Here is a 20,655-nt window from a genome sequence, read left to right as displayed (position 1 = left end):
CTGGAAAAGTGTATATTGGGGCAGTTAATAGAATTTTTCAATTATCTAAAGACTTAAAATATCAAGAATCTGTGGAAATGGGACCAAGAGAAGACAGTCCAAATTGTCCAGTTACAAGGGTGTGTCCAGATAAACAAAAATTATCAACCAATTATTATAATAAAGTGTTAGCGATAGATTATTCTCAAAGCAAATTGATAGCGTGTGGAAGTCTCTTTCAGGGAGTTTGTACATCACATGATGTAGAAAATGTGACTTTATATGAAACTCCAGCTAATGAATCTGTAGTGGCAAATAACTCAACTGCATCCACTGTAGCATTTATTGCTCCTGGTCCAGAAGACTTATCTCGTACTCATGTTCTTTACGTTGGTGTATCATACACTGGAAATGGACCTTACTGTTCTGATATACCAGCCGTCAGCAGTCGAAGTTTGGATCCCGCAAACATGTTTGCAATTGCACATACAGATGCAATTGCACATACTGGAACTAAAATTATGATTAATAGCATGTCGCGTGAAATTTATCCCATTAAATATGTATTTGGATTTAGCGCAAAAGGATTTTCATATTTTATAACTGTACAAGGAAAACAGACATCGTCGCCTAAACCTTTTATTTCAAAACTGATTCGCATTTGTCAAAATGATGTACATTATTATTCCTATACAGAAGTACCTCTTGAATGTCGAGCTGATGACGGAACTCATTATAATCTTGCTCAGGCAGGATATGTTGGTCATCCTGGATCAGAACTTGCTGTGAGTTTAGGTATTACTGCCCAAGATGATGTTCTATATGTTGTTTTTGCAAAATCTAAAAATGACAGTGATACCTACTTTAAACCTAGTGCCAATTCTGCATTGTGTGTTTATGCATTATCTGCTATCCATCGAAAATTTACTCAAAATATTCAAGATTGTTTTAATGGAGTTGGTCAACGAGGATTGGATTTCATTAATCCTAGTCAAGCATGTTCACAAACTGTAAGTAAAATTATTTAAAAGCTTTTAATATATTAAATTAATATTAAAATGTTAATTGCTTATTAACATTTTAATGTTAATAGATATTTTTACTAATTTTATTAATAAGTATGCATTAAGATTGTTAAGAAGCTAAAGGTAAAACGTAATAAACATATAGTTTGCAAATATTATACAAATATTTTTAATTCTTTAAGTAGTACATAGTGTGTTTTTAATATATGGATAAGTTTAAATTGAATATTATATGAATATTCTTTTGAATATATTATTAGATGTAAAAAATGTACTTTGCATTAATATCTATTAATACATAATATAAAATTTTATGATTTCATATTTATTAGAACCAAAGATATGAATGAGTCTGGCAGTCTTTCTGTGACACACACTATAATATAGTGCTGTTAGAAATATCAGTAGTCATATCTAATTGCTGCTGTTTATTTTGTTTTACTTATTTCTTGTTTTTTCGTTGTCTGAAATGTTTTTATTTGTTAAATTGAATCTCTAATTTGAAGACAAGGTTTTAATTGAAAAAATTATTTAAAAAAAATAAGTACGAAGTGTCAGATTATGATGGTAATTTTTTAAAAATGAAAGTATATCATTTGAATGCTGATTGGATCTTTGCAATTGATACTTATTGTAAAAATATGTATAATTTTATAAATGTATAAGATTACATTTATTGATTTTATTGATATTAGTATTTTATATATAAGATATAAATTTTATGAAAGTAATTATTTTTCTTTTAAAATTATATGAAAATTGTTGCACAATTCTTATGAACAAATCAGTTCATTTATGAATAATTTGTATGCTACACTTATATTTTCAGATATGATTACTAGTGATAGGATGATTAATCAGAATTGGGAATTAGAAAAATTGAGCATTTTTCAGTAATTGAAATTGAGCAAATCTTGTCATAATTTCTGATTCTTAAAACAATTCTTCCACATTTAATGAGAAAATTAATTATTTGTTTTAATTGAAGATTAAAAATTTTTTAAATTTCAATATTAACAATTAAGTATTAGTTTATTGGTAACTGTCATGTTGACAAAGCAGAGAATATGCAATACCCCATGCACGTGGTGATACCTGTCATGGCAGACTTTATTTTCATGTAGTCTGAGTGATGAAAGATTGCACTTGGTCAGTACTTACTTGGTCCCCATTTTTGGGAGATAGGGTGACATCAGGTTGACGATGAAGCCACCTGGCCTGTATCAGGTGGCTTCATCGGCAATTTCAAATCAAGGCTAGAGGTTGACAAAAATATTTAAGTGTCAGCAAAAGAATTTAAAATATAAACAAAGTTATATTTTAATTGAAAAAATATTTATATAAAATTATTTCCAATGTTTAGTATGTTTACTTATAATAATAAAACAACTTTCTCATTATTTAATACAAATAAAAAAAACAATAAAAAGGATTAAAAGCTTATTGCTAAATGCTTTCTGATTATAATTATGAAAATTTTTGTTATGATTCACAGATGATACATCTTCAAATGTTATTTATGCAATTCTAAGTAAAAATACTTGTTTATACTAAGTCTACTGCTATTTTGAGTTTTAAAAATTGACTTTTTAAGATGATCCAATCTAGATATTCATCTGATTCTTCTTTTCCTTTAAATAAAAGTTCATACAATTGTACATTTAGGAAAACTTGGCTCAATTGAATGAATTCAAAAATTGGTTAATTCATGCTGTTATTTGTTCAGCTCATTGCATCATTTGCTGAACCTTAAATATGATGGAATTAAAGCATTTATTAGGAATTCCAATTGTGAGAAACATGAAAAAACAAATGCATCTTTTCATTTACTTTTCTCTTTCCCTGATCATCCTGTCAGCCAATGAAGCAGTTTACAAAGCTTGCCAGCTTTGTAAACTGCTATTCCATCATGCCATTTAGGGTAGCAACCCTAAATGACATGATGGAATAGTTTTTTGAGTATAAGGAAATTAGTTATAATTTTTTTGGGGGATAGTGTTGCAATATTAACTTTGTCTGAAATAAGAGTGCAAATTTATTTTGTAGTACAAAAGTAAAAGCATGCATATCCACATATAAATGAAGAATTTTCAGGTTTCTTTCAAAAGATTAATTCTGGATTTCTCAATCATTTTCCATTAATAAGCTTTATGTTTATTAATTAATGAATGTAGCATGCTCATAATATAAATCATTAATTTTTAAAAAATAGAATAAACTTTACAAAGTATTCAAAGATTCAGAATCGGGAGAAAGTTTGGTACAGTAATACCTCGACTTATGCGAACCCGGAGTTATGCGATTTTCAAATCTTGTCAATTCATCTTTTGTTTGAGTGTCACACAACTCTTGATTACTCACTCCCCCCACATTATTGTTCAGCTTACATGTTTGGATGTGTCGCGTGGAATCAACGCATAGCTACAATTTATTTTGTGTTTGTCAGGGTAGAATTGTGCAGGAACATGATTCCCGTCTTTCTTTTTTTAACTGATAACGGTTGCCGTTACAAAAAGATGGTTGAGGAGGTGTCCGTTGGAGTTTAAATGCGTATCTGCTGATTGGTCGTCAAATTGTCACACTACCTGCGGACCTTCGATAAAGCTACGACCGTCGGGAATTTCTGATTGGTCAACCGGCCTGCTGTTTTATCCGTCAGACGAATTTGTTAGATTTTATGAAGCCTTCTTCATCAAAATAACTTTGGTTTACGATTTTAATAATATAATTTGTTAAACATACGTATTATCTAAGATTTTATTAAATATTTTTTTTTCTAAATTATTGTTTTCTTTAGTCTCCGGCTACAATTAAAAATAATTTGTATGTGTTTATATGCGAAATTATACCCTGACTTACACAAATTTGACTTATGCGGTTATTGCTCGGTCCCACCTACCGCGTAAGTTCGGGGTATTACTGTATTGTCCCATCACTAATGATTACAGTAATTTACAAAACACACTAATTATTATAAGGGGCTCATTCTCACAAAAGTGGACAATTTGGTGTCCTCATTTTATAACTCAGAAAAGTCTCAGCTTGAAAGCAGAAAACTGAATTGTGAACATCACTTCTATTATAATTATGATATATGCTATAAGTGATTTTCACGGATAGTTTAAAGGCTAAAAGTTCAGATGCATGTATCTGCATGTCATTACCTCACAAATGCCTATCTGTGCTTTGTTTTATGTATCATACATAAATGTAACAACTTATTTCAGTGCAAGTAATGTCTAATTATAGATGAAATGTACACAGATCTATTTTCATGTACTTTTATGAAAATAAAAACTTTAATTTCTATTCTGGGTCAAAAAAATAACATCTCCATTGCATGCCATCATTCCCTCACAAGGATTTGTTCCTTTCTACATAAGTCAACAGATAGCTCTTACTGTGTAATTAATATAGTCCCTACCCACAATGCATCAGCAAAAAGAGGTTCCAGCACTTTTTGCTGCTTGATTATGTTGGTTTGAGAAATTACAGCATATTTCAGCCTCTTTTATGGGTAAATAGTTTAATTGATTATCATTCTCCCACTAAATAGTTTTATAATCTTTTTCAAATTATGAAAATTGTAATTCTGGTTGATAGAATCCTATCAAAGAGCAGTTTAATGAAGTGGTAAAAAACCGTGAGAAATGGTAAACATTGGAGAAACTGTCTTTTTTTTTGTCATTCCCTCACTATAGATGAGGGAATGATTGTGAGCTGAAGGGAATGACATACAGTCTATTTAAATCTACTTTTAACTAACTGTGATAATGAATTGCCTCACAATTCTGATTGAGTTGCTTCCTTTTGTAGTAGTAAATATGATACATTGTGAACAATGGGACTAAAGAAGAGTAATATCAAGCCTTCAGAAGCCAAGGCAAAGAGGAAAAAGTATGACAGGAGGTGAAGAGAGATGATGAGAAATAATCCAGTACTGAAGAAAATACTTCAAGAAAAAGAGAAATTGAAATATGACATAAAAAAAAACGACAAGTTGAGGCAGTGGCAGGCATGAGCTCAGATGTAAACAAAAGCAGTGGCATGCAAATTCTGAGTTACAGAGGCAGAAAGCAGAATGCACAGAAGTTAGCAAAGATATTGACATAAAACTCTCTATCATCACCATTTGAAGCAGAAGCTTCACTCACCACAGGCCCAGGATAACATGCACTCACATTCCAGACAGGAAGCAGAGAGGAACATGTTGGCAGAGACAAAACCAAGATTTGTAGAGAGAATGAACAGTTAAAGGAGGTGCTGACTTGTGCTGAACATGCCAAGGAGATACAAGAAGAGATGGAAGGACTGCTGCAGCAAGGATCATCACATATAAGCAACAAGGGCCTGACACAAAAAAAAAGAGTTGAGAATATGTTGCAAAGCCCAGCTAATGATGCTAATGTCCAGAAGACTTCTTTCTGGCAGAGGTATACTTGACATATGAATATGACTTCAGCAATGTACTCAAAAATGCAATCACCAACTCCTTGCAACAGAAAAAGATATTTTGTTTGCTGAGATTTTCTAACTGCATAAATTTGATATCAGATCCACATAACTGAGTTGAATTCTAGCAATACAGTAATTCCATAAGTGGAGCATTCCTGAACTTATTTTGTCTGGATTTAAAAACTGATACATTACTAATCGTGTATTTGCATTAAACTGTGATATTTTGGTGCAAGAAATAAACTTATAATGCAGTCTGAAGAACATAGTCTTCATTTTCTAATAGTTGGCAGTCATTCCCTTGTAATGATGATAATTCCTTCAATAAAATATAGATTAATACTGATGCCAAATATTGTATAGTAGGATGGAGAGTCGCCACTTTGCAACTTACATTTTACAACGCATGCACAATTTCGAACACGTTCGAAAATTGGTCATGTGTTCTTAATGAATATTTTAATTTGAAAATGTGTGTTCTGTCCTTCTCAGAATATTCTGTACGTTCTTTTAAAATATTTATTCGCCTGACAATGACAATTATAAATTTGTTCAAAGTATTTGTGATAAAGAAGGAATTATTTTGGACTTGAGTACACAAAGTATATATTCAAACTTTCGTCATCTTTGCATCTTTTATCTACAACAAAATTTGTGGATTGGATTGTCTCTTTTGTGAGAATGACCCGAGGATAAACTCCTAATAAATGACTTAATGCACATTTCTCAGAATTACCTTTATTCATCTAGTAATAATAAAATATATTTTTTGAGCTATTGATTTAACACAAATTACAGTGGTGCCTCATATAACGTACTTAATCCATTCCAGGTGCACGTCCGTTAAGTGAAACGTCTGTTATACGAAACGCATTTTCCCATAGAAATACATGTTAAAACATCTAATTCGTTCCGCAGCATAAAATAACCGTACTGTATCATAAAAAAATGAACATGGGGTGTGTTCTTTTATTCCTCCGCGTAACTCTGCGCGAGCGACATCTGTTTAAAAATTCCTGCGGAACGCGTTCCTAAATTCCGGTGGGAGTGCGCGCCGTCGAACGGCAAAAACGGCCACTTGTAGCAGTAGTTTACAGTAAAAAGCAATATGGCGTCTTCCGTGGCTCATATAGTTTCGTTTTCGGGTCCATTATGTGGTTTTATGAATGAAAATTTAAAAATTGTGAAAGGGCAAGTTAGTGCACGCGGTGATGTAAGTGTCTTTACGAATTTTTTTCGAATGGTAGCCGGCATTCTAATTTTTTTCGTGGCTATTTGGAATGCTCTTTCAACAAATAATCCATTTTATGGTTAAATTTTACAATTGGGACTCTTCTTTTGCCTTTAAAAGCTCATATTTCAGAATTATAGATTCCTCCATCACGATACTATCGATAGTGCTGGCGCTGCCATCTTTCTTTCTTTCACCGTCGTTCCTAAATGCCTACGAACAGCAGCACACTCCCATAGTAGCGGAGACGCAGAGCTCCGCTACTAAGGGAGTGTTTTCCTAAGATACTAAACAAACGTAACCGGAGACGGTTACGTTGGTTTAGTATCTTAGGAAAACACTAACGCACACATGGAGCAGTCGCCAATTATGCCGAAAAGTCCGTTGTTCACAGCCAGTCCGTTGCTCGAGTCACGTAACGGCCAAACAGAAAGTCCGTTGTTCACAGCGTCCGTTATTCGAGGCGTACGTTATACGAGGCACCACTGTATAAGAAAATTTCTTAGTAATGTATAAACATGCTAAATTCTAATTTTCATTTAAAGATTTAAAGCAAAACTATATATGTAATAATTTATGTACAATATGTAGTAAATAAGAATTGATTATTTGTTAATTACCATATTTACTCTTGTATAAGATGACCTCGTATATAGGACGAGGTGTGACTTTAAAGATCAAAATACAGCAAATTAGATTTATTAATACACTTCTAATTTTATTTTGTTTAATCACACGTAAAATATCAAATGAATGTAAATGCAGACATTGTCCTGCAAAAATTACCAGCATTTTGAACTTTAAGGAAAAATCTCGTAAAATTGACAACATAATTTGTTCATGTAAAGCTAGACAATCGGGAACCTTTTTTCGCCAATTCTTAAAAGTCAAATCCACTCTCTGTCGATTCACTTATGAGTTTTTCTGAATAATCATCTGTTTTCAAATGGGAATGGATTAAAACTTATATCGGACTCCCATGTGATTTTGGAATTTCAATCTGGAATTCAATTCAAAAGCTTTGCTTTTCCTATTGCTATTCATCTTTACTCCTGACAATATACAAGAACGATTGAAATGACCCAGATAAAATATTTGTTTTTAAATACAAAAAAAATCTGGCATCCAGTAAAAAATTTGAATACGTGGTTGAAAAAATTATTTGGTAAACACAAAGAATCTTTCGTTCGCACATATAGGAATTTGAAACCGTGATAAATGAATAAAAACCTCGTCTTATATGCGAGTAAATACGGTAATTTATTATTAGTATTAATTTGAAAACTATAAAGTATTCTCTTTTTTTAATAGCAAGTTCAAATTAAAGATGACTTTTGTGGACTAGATGTCAATACTCCATTAGGAGGCACTAATCCAGTTAAGGCGTCACCAGTCTTGCGCCTTTCTGGAGTTTTATTGACAGCTGTAGCAGCAATCTCTACACACGATTATACGGTGGCATTTTTAGGTACATCAACAGGACATTTGAAAAAGGTGAGAATGGAAAATTAAATAAACAGATAGAAAAAGAATTTATTTAAATATGAACTTTAATGTGAACTTGAAAAATTTTTCAATAGGCTGTGGTTGAATCTGTGACTAGAGCATTTGAATATAGTGATATTGTAATTGATGAAGGAAGTTCAGTTAATCCTGATATGTTGTTTCATAAAGACAAACATATCTATGTTATGACTGAAAATAGAGTAGGTCTCAGTTTATCTAATAATTATAATTATTTGAAATATTTCAAAATAATTAAAATATAAATTTCTTAAGGTAACAATGATGAAAGTGCAAGGATGTCATATTTTTAATACTTGCAATGAATGTCTTGGTGCCAAAGATCCATATTGCGGATGGTGCTCATTAGAAAATAAATGTAGTTTACGTAGTGATTGTGAAGATGCTGCTCAAAATGCAAATTATTGGCTATCCTATAAAAATGGAAAATGCACAACAATAACTGAAGTTCAGCCACCACAAATTCAACGCACAACTGCTCGAATAGTAAGTAAATATTAGAAATTATTTTTTATATTACAATTTAAAAATTTTTTAGGATATTATTTTTCCAACAATAATAATTACATAATTAAGTAAATATTACATCAAAGAAATTAACAAAATCCGAATTTTATGTTTTATAAAATATTTGTGTAAAACTTGATAGTGTGATTGATTTATTAAATGATTTTTGAGAGAAAGTTGACATGCCTACAGATGTACTGTAGACTTAATCAATAATTTTATATTTCCTTCAATGTGTAGTAGCAACAGAATATTTATATATAATTATTTAATATTTCTTGTTAATTTCTTAAAAAATCTTGTTAATATTTGTTACTGTCATTCTTATTAGTTAATTTGTCTGTTTAGAATTGAAATAGAGCTAATTACTTTCATAAATAAATTAAATTGTTTGTAAACAATTGTAAATTGAAGTAGTTTTTGACAGCGCCTGTATGCATTATAATGCACACAGTACTATCAAAAACTTTGTATGGGGCTTGGAGATGGACTCTCTCTCTTTTGCCCCTTAGTGGATCCCCTTGTTTGAACAAATAAAATAATAAAATATGTAAAATGTTCCTTTATTAACAAATAGAAGTCTTAAATATTTTATTTTTTTTTGTAGTAAAAGTACCATTAATTTTTAGGGGTAGAAACTACTATAGGCCTCTGAATTTTCTCCAGATCTGGGAAAAAATCCCTAGCCTCCCCTCCTCACAACGACCATGAAATTATACATTTTAATTTATTATACAGGTACTCCTCATTTTACGACCGAGTTCCGTTCCAACAACTACGTCGTTAAGCGAATTGGACGATAGCGAGGAGCTTGTGCCAGGAATATAGGATCATTGTAAAATTATCCAAATTATGCAACAAACTTCAAATTTATTCATAAAAAGACTATTATAGTACGCTATTAGCCTATTAAAGTACTATAAGACTATTATAGTACGCTTAGTGCGCATGTCGCCAATCGCCAGTGACTGGCACTCAAGCTGAGAAAGGGGATTCCCCTAAGTGCAGGTCGAAACTCGATTGGTCATTAAGCAGATAGGTCGTAAAGTGAGGAGTACCTGCACTAAAAAATAATTTTTATTAATGAAATAAATAAATTAAAGATTATGAAAGTGAATTGTAATGTCAATCATATTTATAAAACTATTATTTATTGAATATTTTCATTTATAACTTTTAATTTTTTCTGCTCTGTGGGCACTAAGAGAGCTTTTTTAACATGCCCATTATGGATTTTGTGAGGCCCACAATGGGATGCCAGATAGCGAGGGAAGACCTATCATATTCAGACAAACCCCCCTGAAAAATTCCTTGGGTTTTTCGATCCATCCAGATTTGATCCCAGTTCTCAGAATAATAGGCTGCTATGTTAACATATGGCTATTATTTATAATATTAGTCAATTTTACAGTCTTTCTCTATTATTGAAAACTAGATACATATAAACCATAAAATAACACACCTTTAATACCTTAAACCACCAGTACAAAACAATAATAAAACTGACTAATGATTTTGATCTAATATTAAGATTTTTTTCAAGTCAGTTACTGTTGTAATATTCAGAATGCAAAATGAACAATGTTTGTTTGTTTTGCATTCCAAATATTGGAACTTTAATTGACTTTACAATTATGAAAATGTTCGGTCAGTTTTATTATTGTTCTGCACTAGAGATTTAAGATATTAAAGGTGTATTATTTTATGGTTTATATTTATCCAGTTTTCAATAGTGAAGAAAGACAGTAAAGTTGACTAATATTATAAATAATAGCCAGATGTTAACGTAGCAGCTTAATTAACGTTACACTTAATTATATTCAGGATTGCTGATATAATTCATTTACACAATTGATTTCATTTTTATAAACATATAGTTTATTTCAAATCAAACAGCAATTTAATTTCAGCTTTAAATATACAAATTACAAACTAAGATGACAATTGAAATATAATAAATCAATCCCCAAATTAATTAAATATTTTTTGTTTATTTATGATGATGAAAATAAGAATAAGTTTCTTTTCTATCATCACAAATTTTAATTTATTACTTAAAAACAGACAAATTACTATTTAAAAGCAAAATATAAATTAATTAAGCATTAAGTTGTTATAATAATGTGAAATTTGTGCTAAAAACAGAAAAGCAATTCTATATACTCAAAGAAGTATATTAATATAAAAATCTTATGACTGCTGATTAAGGAAGTCAAAAACTTTTTATTTGAAAAATGCTTTCCTTTGGATTTTTGTTTCCTTAATCAGTAATCATATGAATTTTTGTGAAAATGGTGCCAACTTTCTTAGAACATTATGGTATATTAATGTAAACAGAAAATTTTCAATTTAGTTGATAATAAAAATTAAAAATAAAATATTTTTAATTTCAGCTAACTTTAATCATTGATAATCTTCCTGTGTTGGAAGGTCAGTTCTTTTGTGCATTTACAATCATGGGTAAAACATTAACAACAAATGCCACTAGATCAACCAATGGAATTACTTGTGCAACTCCACACACAGATTCTCTTCCATCCATTCCACCTGGTCAACGTAAGTTTGAATTAAATTTTTAAAAGTTCAGAGAATATCAAATTTATTTTTTATTAATTTCATGAATATACTGCTTAATAATAGTACAGTAGAACCTACAATCCTGCTAAGAAGTTTTTGAAAGGACCACTCTAAAAAAAACTTCTTATGCAAGAAAACCTCTTATTGCAGTAAGCAAATAATTTATTATCTGTACAATCGATTTTATATGAATATCAAGGTAATATGCAGTCTGCTAAGAAATTATAAGACCACTACATTTGTTTAGCTTTCTCAAAACTAACAATGTTTGATGGTCAGTTATTATACTCAACAAAGTAAGTAACAACACTGGAAGTTCGGTTGTGTGTTTGTGCCTTGCCCGAACGGGCTGGCTACATGAAGTTTTCCAGGTTCTCTCCACATCTGTAATGCCTGAATGGAGGACAATTAGCCATAAAAAGACCTCCCAGAAGGCATTCTCTTTAGGCAGATCAATCAAGTGTTGCATTGCCATAACTTAACAAAACAAACAAACAGAACGTTGAACAATTAGTTAAATAATCTTAACACATTTTAGTTATTAATTTTAGAAAAGTCAAATTTTCACTCTTAATAAATTATACGACCATTGTGAAAACAAATATTGAGAAGTAACTTTTTATTGATTAATAATTGATTGTTGCTCCATTTCTTCATATCACTTCTAACAACCTGTTTGGCATTGATTCTACAAATTTTTTTAGTTGATTATTGTCAATATTATTTCATTGGTGCATAATTTCACATTCAAGTTTTTGAACACTTGAAAATTGGCAATTGTTTACATATACCTTCTGATTTCAAATCCCCAAAAGTTTCCAAAGAGATATAAGTCAGGACTTCTTGATGGCTAAAGTAAAACATTAATTTTCTTTGACTTAAACCAGTCTTGAGTTGCCTTTGAGTTATGACATGTGACATTGTCTTGTTGGTAGTACTATTTTCTTTCTCTAAAATGGGAACAAATGTTTTTCCAATAACACCTGATAATTTTTAGGTTTTAATTTAATGCTAACTTTAACAAGAACAACTTAACACCAATTAGTAACACTAAACTTAAGGCCAATTAGTCTGATTGACCTGCTAAACCTGTCAGACTAATTGGCCTTAAGTTTAGCATCATAACAGAATGCTCCTCAAACTATGACAGAGACTCCACCCATTTGGCTACTAAAAAAGTCTTTAAATGCCTTGTCTGAATCGTGTAAGAATGCATTATTCCCATCTGGGCTGTGAAGATTAAACTTTTTTTCGTCTGAAAACACCACCTTGTTTTACTCTTTGGTCCAGGATTTATACTTCTTGGCCCATTCTAATCTTGCTTGTTTATATGCCTCAGTCAATTTTGGTTTACCCTTTAGTTTTATATAATTTGCTTTCTTGTTTTTCCTTAATACTTTCCAAACATTTACATGTGAAACTTTTGCCTCAATTTCACATGAAATCTCTCTTATGGACGTGTTCTGTTGAGTTATCAGATAAAAAATATACCTGTAATTATGTGAGGACAGTGATTTTTGTTTTTTTTTTTTTTTTAAACCAAATCTCTTATTGTGGAACTAATTGTTTAAAATGTGATTATTTCTTGTATTTACTTTGTTGAGAATAATAATTTACCATTAAAATTGTTAGTTTTGAGAAAACTAAAAAAAATGTAGTGGTCTTATAATTTATTCTACATTACAGTCTTTAGTAATGTAACATAGTAGAATAGTATGATACACTGACTACAGAAAGTGATGAAATGACTGGTGTCAATATAACATGTCAATAGTTAATAGATAGCACTGGATAGGAAGTATGGTCAAAACAAGACTTCGGCTAATTTAACAACCACCTCAGATGCAAATGTTTGATATACAATATGGTGAACATCTGCAGTTATTTTACTGAAACTTTACTGTTATGGTGAGGAGAAAGATTACAATTTTTCTCCAACAGAAACTTCTTAAGTGGGAAAATACAATGGTTCCTCATATAACATACTTAATCCGTTCCAGGTGCACGTCCGTTAAGTGAAACGTCCGTTATACGAAACGCATTTTTCCATAGAAATACATGTTAAAACATCTAATTCGTTCCGCAGCATAAAATAACCGTAATGTATCATTAAAAAAATGAACATGGGGTGCGTTCTTTTATTCCTCCGCGTAACTCTGCGCGAGTGACATCCGTTTAAAAATTCCTGCGGAACGTGTTCCTAAATTCTGGTGGGAGTGGGCACTGTCGAACAGCAAATACGGCCGCTTGTAGCAGTAGTTTACAGTGGAAAGCAACATGGCGTCCTTCGTGGCTCAGATAGTTTCGTTTTCGGGTCCATTATGTGGTTTTATGAATGAAAATTTAGAAATTGTGAAAACGCGAGTTAGCGCACGCGGTGATGTGTCTTTACGAATTTTTTTCGAATGGTATCCGGCATTCAAATTTTTTTCGTGGCTATTTTGAATGTTCTTTCAACAAATAATCCATTTTATGGTTAAATTTTACAATTGGGACCCTTCTTTTGCCTTTAAAAGCTCATATTTCAGAATTATAGATTCCTCCAGCACGATACGATCGATAGTGCAGGCGCCGCCATCTTTCTTTCCTTCACCGTCGTTCCTAAATGCCTACAAACAGCATCGCACTCCCGTAGTAGCGGAGACGCAGGGCGACCGCTATTAAAGAACGGACCCATGGAGCAGTCACCAATTATGCCGAAAAGTCCGTTGTTCGCAGCCAGTCTGTTGCTCGAGTCACGTAACGGTCAAACAGAAAGTCCGTTGTTCGCAGCGTCCGTTATGGTGAGGAGAAAGATTACAATTTTTTTCCAACAGAAACTTCTTAAGTGGGGAAATACTGTCAATGGGATTAATATTTTGAAATGTGGGAAATTATGTGGGAAATTTTACCATATATCTTATGGTGCCAGGACCAGAGAAATTGAACTTCTTATGCTGGAAAAACCTCTCAAGTGGGAACTTCTTAAACAGGTTCTACTGTATTGTAAGTTTGATATAATCCTTTTCTTTGCTTTAGAAAAGTTTGATTTTATTCAACTTTTTATTTTAATTAAACTAAATTAAATGTAGATTTAGTACAATGAGAGATAATTATATTTTTATACATAGATCATACAAAGTAAAATTGAACAAAATTTAAATAATTTCAAAAAATTAGAAAGTTTATATATTTATTTAATTATATCTGAATTTAATAATAAATGTTTTACTTAAAAATGTTTTAGATCATATCACAGCTAAATTATCAGTAAGAAAAAGGATAGGACCTGAATTTGTTTCAACAAATTTTACATTTTATGATTGCAACACACATACGTCGTAATATATTAGAATTTATTTAATAAATTGTTTATGAAAGAAGTTGTGTTTATTATTAAATTATAAATTTTTGAATGATAAATTTGTTAGTTGTACACAATGTGTGTCAAGTCCCTTTCCTTGTGATTGGTGTGTTCAAGGTCATCGTTGTACACATGACACTGGGGAAAATTGTCGTAATGATATACTTGTGACTGGTGTATCTGTAAGTATTTAATTTTTTATTAATGAGAAATATCTTCGTAATGGAATGGAAAAGCTATAAAACTTAATAGTGAATTACTTTTGCAAGAAAGTATTTTATTTATTAATTTTTGAAGTCATATTTAACTTTTGTTTTGTTAAGTATGCATATATTATAAGATTTTATTAAATTACATATATCATTTTTTTACTTAATATATTGTTAATGATTATTAATATATGATTATGTAGAGTATTGGTCCAAGTATAAGATCAGGTCCTGGATTTTGCCCAAGAATTAATACAACAAATGGAAGTTCACCTGTTATTTTAGTACCATCTGGTGAAAATAAAAGTATTGAAGTTAAAGTAGAAAATACACAGGTAAATAATTACAGAAAGTTTATTCTATTCAGAATATTTTTATAAAAATATTTTGTTTGCAGCCACTTCTTCTACAAACTACGTTTGTGTGTCAGTTTAACATTGAAGGTCGTGTTCGACAAGTTCATGCTCAGTTTATTGGTGAAAACATACATTGTGAACCAATGATGGTAAGTAAAATAAATTATAAATTCATAAATCTTAGATTTTACTCTGATAATGGATAATATTGACATTTGAAATTTAGTTTTCTTTTGGTACACAATCGCCAAATGTGACTGCATCATTTGCTGTTATTTGGGCTGGATCAAAACCTTTAGATAATCCAGAAAATATTCGTGGTAAGTATTAAAATTATAATATTTTGTAGTATTTCACTAAAATATTGATATTATATTTTTATGTTTTAATTAGTATTGGTGTACAGATGTGAAGGAATGGCAACAAATTGTGGAATTTGTTTAGAATTACATTCTAAATATAAATGTGGTTGGTGTTCTGATGGTATTGGGTCTTGTCGAGTTCGTGGACAATGTAATAGTTCTTTACTATGGTTAGACAGTAGTCAGACTTGTCCTAATCCTCAAATTACTAAGGTACTCATAATACATAGTTAATTAAACATGATTTACATTTATATATTAATTATTGAAAATTATTGTAGTTTACACCGATATCTGGACCTTGGGAAGGTGGAACAAATATCACCATCACAGGTATTAATTTGGGTCGTACATTTGCAGACATCAATGGTGGTGTAAAGATTGTTCAAGCTGATGAAAAAGTAATAGCAAATTGTATACCATATAAAGAACTGTATGAAAAAACAACAACGTATGACTTTTACTTATTTTCAGTTATATGCAATAATATGGATTTTGTTCATTAAACAATAATTTATTTATTTAGAATTGTTTGTCAAGTTGAAAGTTTGCATAATGTAAGTTCTGGTCTACTTACTGGACAAATATCTGGTTATGTTTTTGTTAAAGTTTTGAATGATTATAAAGCTCAGTCCACTTTCAACTATAGTTTTGTGGTAAGTTTAACTTATATATTTTTAATTAAATAATTTTCTTGTATATAAAATGTATTCAAAAAATGTGGTTTGTGAAAGATTCCTTAATATATACACACAACAATTTAGACAACTAAATTGCAATGGCAGACTTTTTCATTAAACGTATGCAGAAGTTTTCAAAATAACCTTCACTGAGACTAATAACACAAGTTTCATCTTATGTAGTCTGTTTTAATCAGGAGTAAAAGATCAATGCATTTAAAACACTTTAATCACACTTGTTAAAGCAGCAATGTATTTCAGGATTGAAAAAATCATCTTTCTTCAGGCTACAATGTATTTTTAATTGTTAATGTTGACTGTATACATTATTTGTAGCCTGAAGAGGGATAATTTTTTCAATCCTGAAATGCATTGCTGCTATAACAAGTGTGATTAAAGTGTTTTGAATGCATTGATCTTTGACTCTTGATTAAAACAGACTACATAAGATGAAACTTAGATTATTAATCTTAGCTGAGGTCATTCTTTGAAAAACTTCTATTTAATTCTTTAATGTGTGTTACATTATATTACATTTCAGTTTTATGTAGTAATGTAAGCCAATTTTGAAAAAGTAATATAAAATGCAATTCTTTACATTTCTGCAAAGTATAAAAAAATTGTATCTGTCATTTGTGTATTAATCTGTTGGCTATGGAGTTTTGAATTTCCTGTCATTCTCAGAATTGGAACCAAATTTTAAATTAATTTTCAAGAAAATATTACAAGTATATCAAAAACATGATTTGTCTTACAATTTTTTTAGTGGTATTATGAATTCTATTAGGATTAATATATTTTATCTTAGTAGATCTTATTTATCTTTAGGTAAAATACATTAGAAACTCATTAATTTGGCACCCAAATCAAGAATCTCCAAAAAACCAGCACCCTCTAAAAAGTAGCTGCATTTTGCAAAGTTCAAATTTTTGTTTTATACCAGATAATTTTAGCTGTGATTTGTACAATCTTAGCAAAACTGGTAACAGTGAACAAACTCAAAAGCTATTATGAAAGAACTGAATTAAGACATTCTGAAGTTCTGAAGAAAAGTTTGAAAGGAATTTAGTTTTCAAAATCAGTTACTAAATCAGATATTAATGCTTCCATTTTGAAACACAGTAAATAAACTGTAGATTTAAACATAAATCTTGCTCATCTTAGTTTGCAGGCATTCAAAAAATGAATGCAATCCTAGTTCAAATTCTTTTTATAATAAAATTTTTAAAGTATTATTTTATTAATAAATATTGTTTATTAGTTATGTTGTGTTGTTGTTTATTATTCTATTTTATTGTTTTTATAATATTGTATTAGTAAACTTTTAATCTGTTTATTCATGTAATTGAAATAATTTTGTGTGATTATTTTAAAAATTATACTTTAAGAAATGTTTAATAAAATTAAAATTTCTACAGAATCCAAGAATTATTAATATTACTCCTTCTGCTGGTCCTAAATCTGGTGGAACACACTTACTTATCTGGGGAAGACATATGGATGCTGGCAGTAGTGTTGAAGCTTGTGTTGGTTGTTTACCGTGTCATATCATAAGGTATGATATTATTTTATAATTTGTAAATTAAAATTTTAGATGCCTTAGTTTGGATTCACTGCAAGAGTTATATTTTAAGTAAGAATAAATTTTGACATTCATCCCTTTTTATCTCAAAGGAAAAGATTGGTAAAGATTGAAACAAAATAAAATGACTATAAATATACATAATATGTATAATTAATATAAATTATTTTAAATTAATTTTAAATTTGGTTACATTGTTCTATCTTTTCCCAAATTAATTTTTAAAAAGAGCACTTTATTTTATAAGTAACATTTTCATTATCAATCCTCCAATCATAGAATTTATAAATAAAAACCCAAAGAAATAGTTTTGATTTGTTTTAACCCTTTTGCCGCCGTTTGCCCCACCCCCTGTTTACGTTTATTTTGTAAACCGACCTAGGGCAATATAGGTCAGTCAAGGTCAGTCAGGCAATATAAACTTAAAAATTCACCAAAAATCAAATTATCATATTTATATGAAAAAAAATCACGTACATTTACTAATATCTTTAATTTTAAATACGATATTTTTTAATAAATTTTATTAGAGAAATTTATGAAAAAAAAAAAATATATATATATCATAACTGACATTCAAACTTGAAAATTTTTTACTTTTTGTCAAAATTAGCATTGTCCGTGATGGACAATGCTAATTTACTTCATTTTTATTGGCATTCTTATTACTACATTCTTATTGGTCACTGAGCCAGACGATGTAGAATATTGTTCTGTATAATTCGATATAACACTTATGCATGTACGTTTATTGGTTTGAAATTATCACACATTATATCAAACATTTGTTTGAAATCAAAACTTTATTCTGCTATCAACTAATATAATGAACTAATATACTTTATTCACTTCATATTGAATGAGATTATATATTTTTGTAATAAACATATGATTACCAGTAGCAATACATGTAACTTTTGCTGATATTTTTGATTAAAATTAAAAAGATATATAAAATATCAGAACTGAAGGTCATAACTTGAATATTTATAACTAGTTGAGGTATTATAGCTGAATAAACTTATTATAGCATGAATGAACTTATTATAGTAATATTATTGCATGAATATGCTAAAAATTAAATAAAAAATTATTAGAAAATGAAAAATTAAAAAAGAAAAAAAAAAGCGATAATTAAAATTTTTTAAGTCAACAAAACACCACCCGGACAAGAATATGTGAAACAGACAATAAACAAGATGCTGCCATCAAGTGCTGATATCTGTTGTCAATAAATTTTATAAAAATCAATTTTTAACAGGGTAACGATCAATCGGTACCCTGGCCTTTTTGCTTAACAATTAGGCTTATGATAGATAGGGACCCCAGTCGCAAAAGGGTTAATAATTAGTTACACTTTACCACTCATGTCAAAGAAAAAAGTCTGTAACAGATAGAACTTTTTTTATTTATTATCTTTAAAGTTATTTTGTAGTTTTAGTGAACAATTTTGAGGTATTCATTTTAATAGAATGGCCATTTATCAAGTATGAGAGTTAATTTTGTATAGACTGATTTTATGATATTAATAATAATAAAAAATCAATCTATACAAAAATTGTCAATCATTTGAAATAACTTGTAATTTTTTTTGACAATCAGTCTTAGCATCATTATTAATAATATTTTTACAGAAGAGAACCAGAAGTAGCTGAATGCATTACATCACCTGCTCATAATGTTAAGAAAGGTACCGTAAGAATGAAATTTGATAATGGGTTGAGAGTATATGAAAAAGAATTTGAATATGTTGATAATCCTACCATCTCTTCTATTGAATCTGGACCAAGTGGCCAAAGAGGCATTCCCAAAGGCATTCCAAGGTATGAACTTTTAAAAAGTAATAATAAATATTTGTTTAACAGTAACTGTAAAATGAAAGTAATTAATTTAATCCATGATTGTCTTAATACTGAAATATTGGTTTGTAAGATATACTAGGACTTTTGTTCTTGAAAATTTTATAAGTTTGTAAAATGAACAATAATAACTATTATATATTGGGATTCACTGTAAAAAGAAGGGTTTGAAGTGAAATTCTCTTTCAGGTTAGGAGAATTTTATTTACATAATAATAAATTATATTATACTAAAAAAAATTTTAAATGATAATTCATTAAAACATTTAAAATTTAATATGCACTTAAATATTCTACATATAAAAGATTGTTTTGCTTTGAACATATTTCTTTGTGGATCACTATTTTAATTCTACTTGTTACAAAGACAAAACTGATAAAATGATACAATTGCTTATTTACAGTGTAATAATGTACTGTACAGTACAGCTAAGGCTTATTTGATATTTAATATCTATAGAATATCCATTATAATTAATCAACATCTGTTTTATTTTCATAATTGTAATGTTGATTGTTAATTACAAAAACAAACTAATTTACTATAATGTTCTTTACTACTAATTATTGTAAATTTTTTGTACATTTGAGAATTTTAAATTACATAATAAAAGCACAAAATCAGTAAATTATAAAAAATTATTTAAAATTAAATTTTTTTATAAATATACAGGGTGAGACAAAAATCACTTGATAGTGATTGATGTTTGTCTTCTAGTAAAAAGATTATGATAACATGTATCTGTAATAGTTTGAATTTGTTACTAGTTTGAATATTTGAATATCTGTGTAAAATATTACTACACAAATAAATATAATAAAATTCTGAAATTTCAGAATTTTCTTTTATCTAATTGTGCATTACTATATACATCCTAACTGTCAAGTAATTTTTGCCTCATTTTGTATGCCAATTTTTTATACTAATTGTATCTTTTACAAAATGTTTATATTATAAGGGGCGAT

The 20,655-nt window shown here is 29.6% G+C and overlaps 1 protein-coding gene across 1 annotated transcript; it reads left to right on the top strand.

Annotated features, from left to right (window-relative positions):
- Positions 1-7: 7 nt before the first annotated feature.
- Positions 8-19,653, top strand: LOC136972244 (plexin A3-like; the record flags this gene model as incomplete). Its single annotated transcript, XM_067266797.1, has 15 exons — positions 8-989; positions 8,002-8,184; positions 8,271-8,396; positions 8,470-8,700; positions 11,115-11,277; positions 14,525-14,618; positions 14,709-14,823; positions 15,054-15,185; positions 15,248-15,355; positions 15,433-15,526; positions 15,600-15,781; positions 15,850-16,019; positions 16,095-16,224; positions 17,667-17,803; positions 19,465-19,653. Coding segments are annotated over exons 1-15 (2,966 nt in total), but the record flags the coding sequence as incomplete, so codon positions are not given.
- Between the last annotated feature and the right edge of the window lie 1,002 nt (positions 19,654-20,655).

Source organism: Centruroides vittatus, unplaced genomic scaffold (genome assembly GCF_030686945.1).
Source record: "Centruroides vittatus isolate TY-2023 unplaced genomic scaffold, ASM3068694v2 contig_2874, whole genome shotgun sequence".
Classification (NCBI taxonomy): domain Eukaryota; kingdom Metazoa; phylum Arthropoda; class Arachnida; order Scorpiones; family Buthidae; genus Centruroides; species Centruroides vittatus.
Note: the sequence above shows the minus strand (reverse complement) of the source record. Positions and strands in the feature narration are given on the sequence as shown.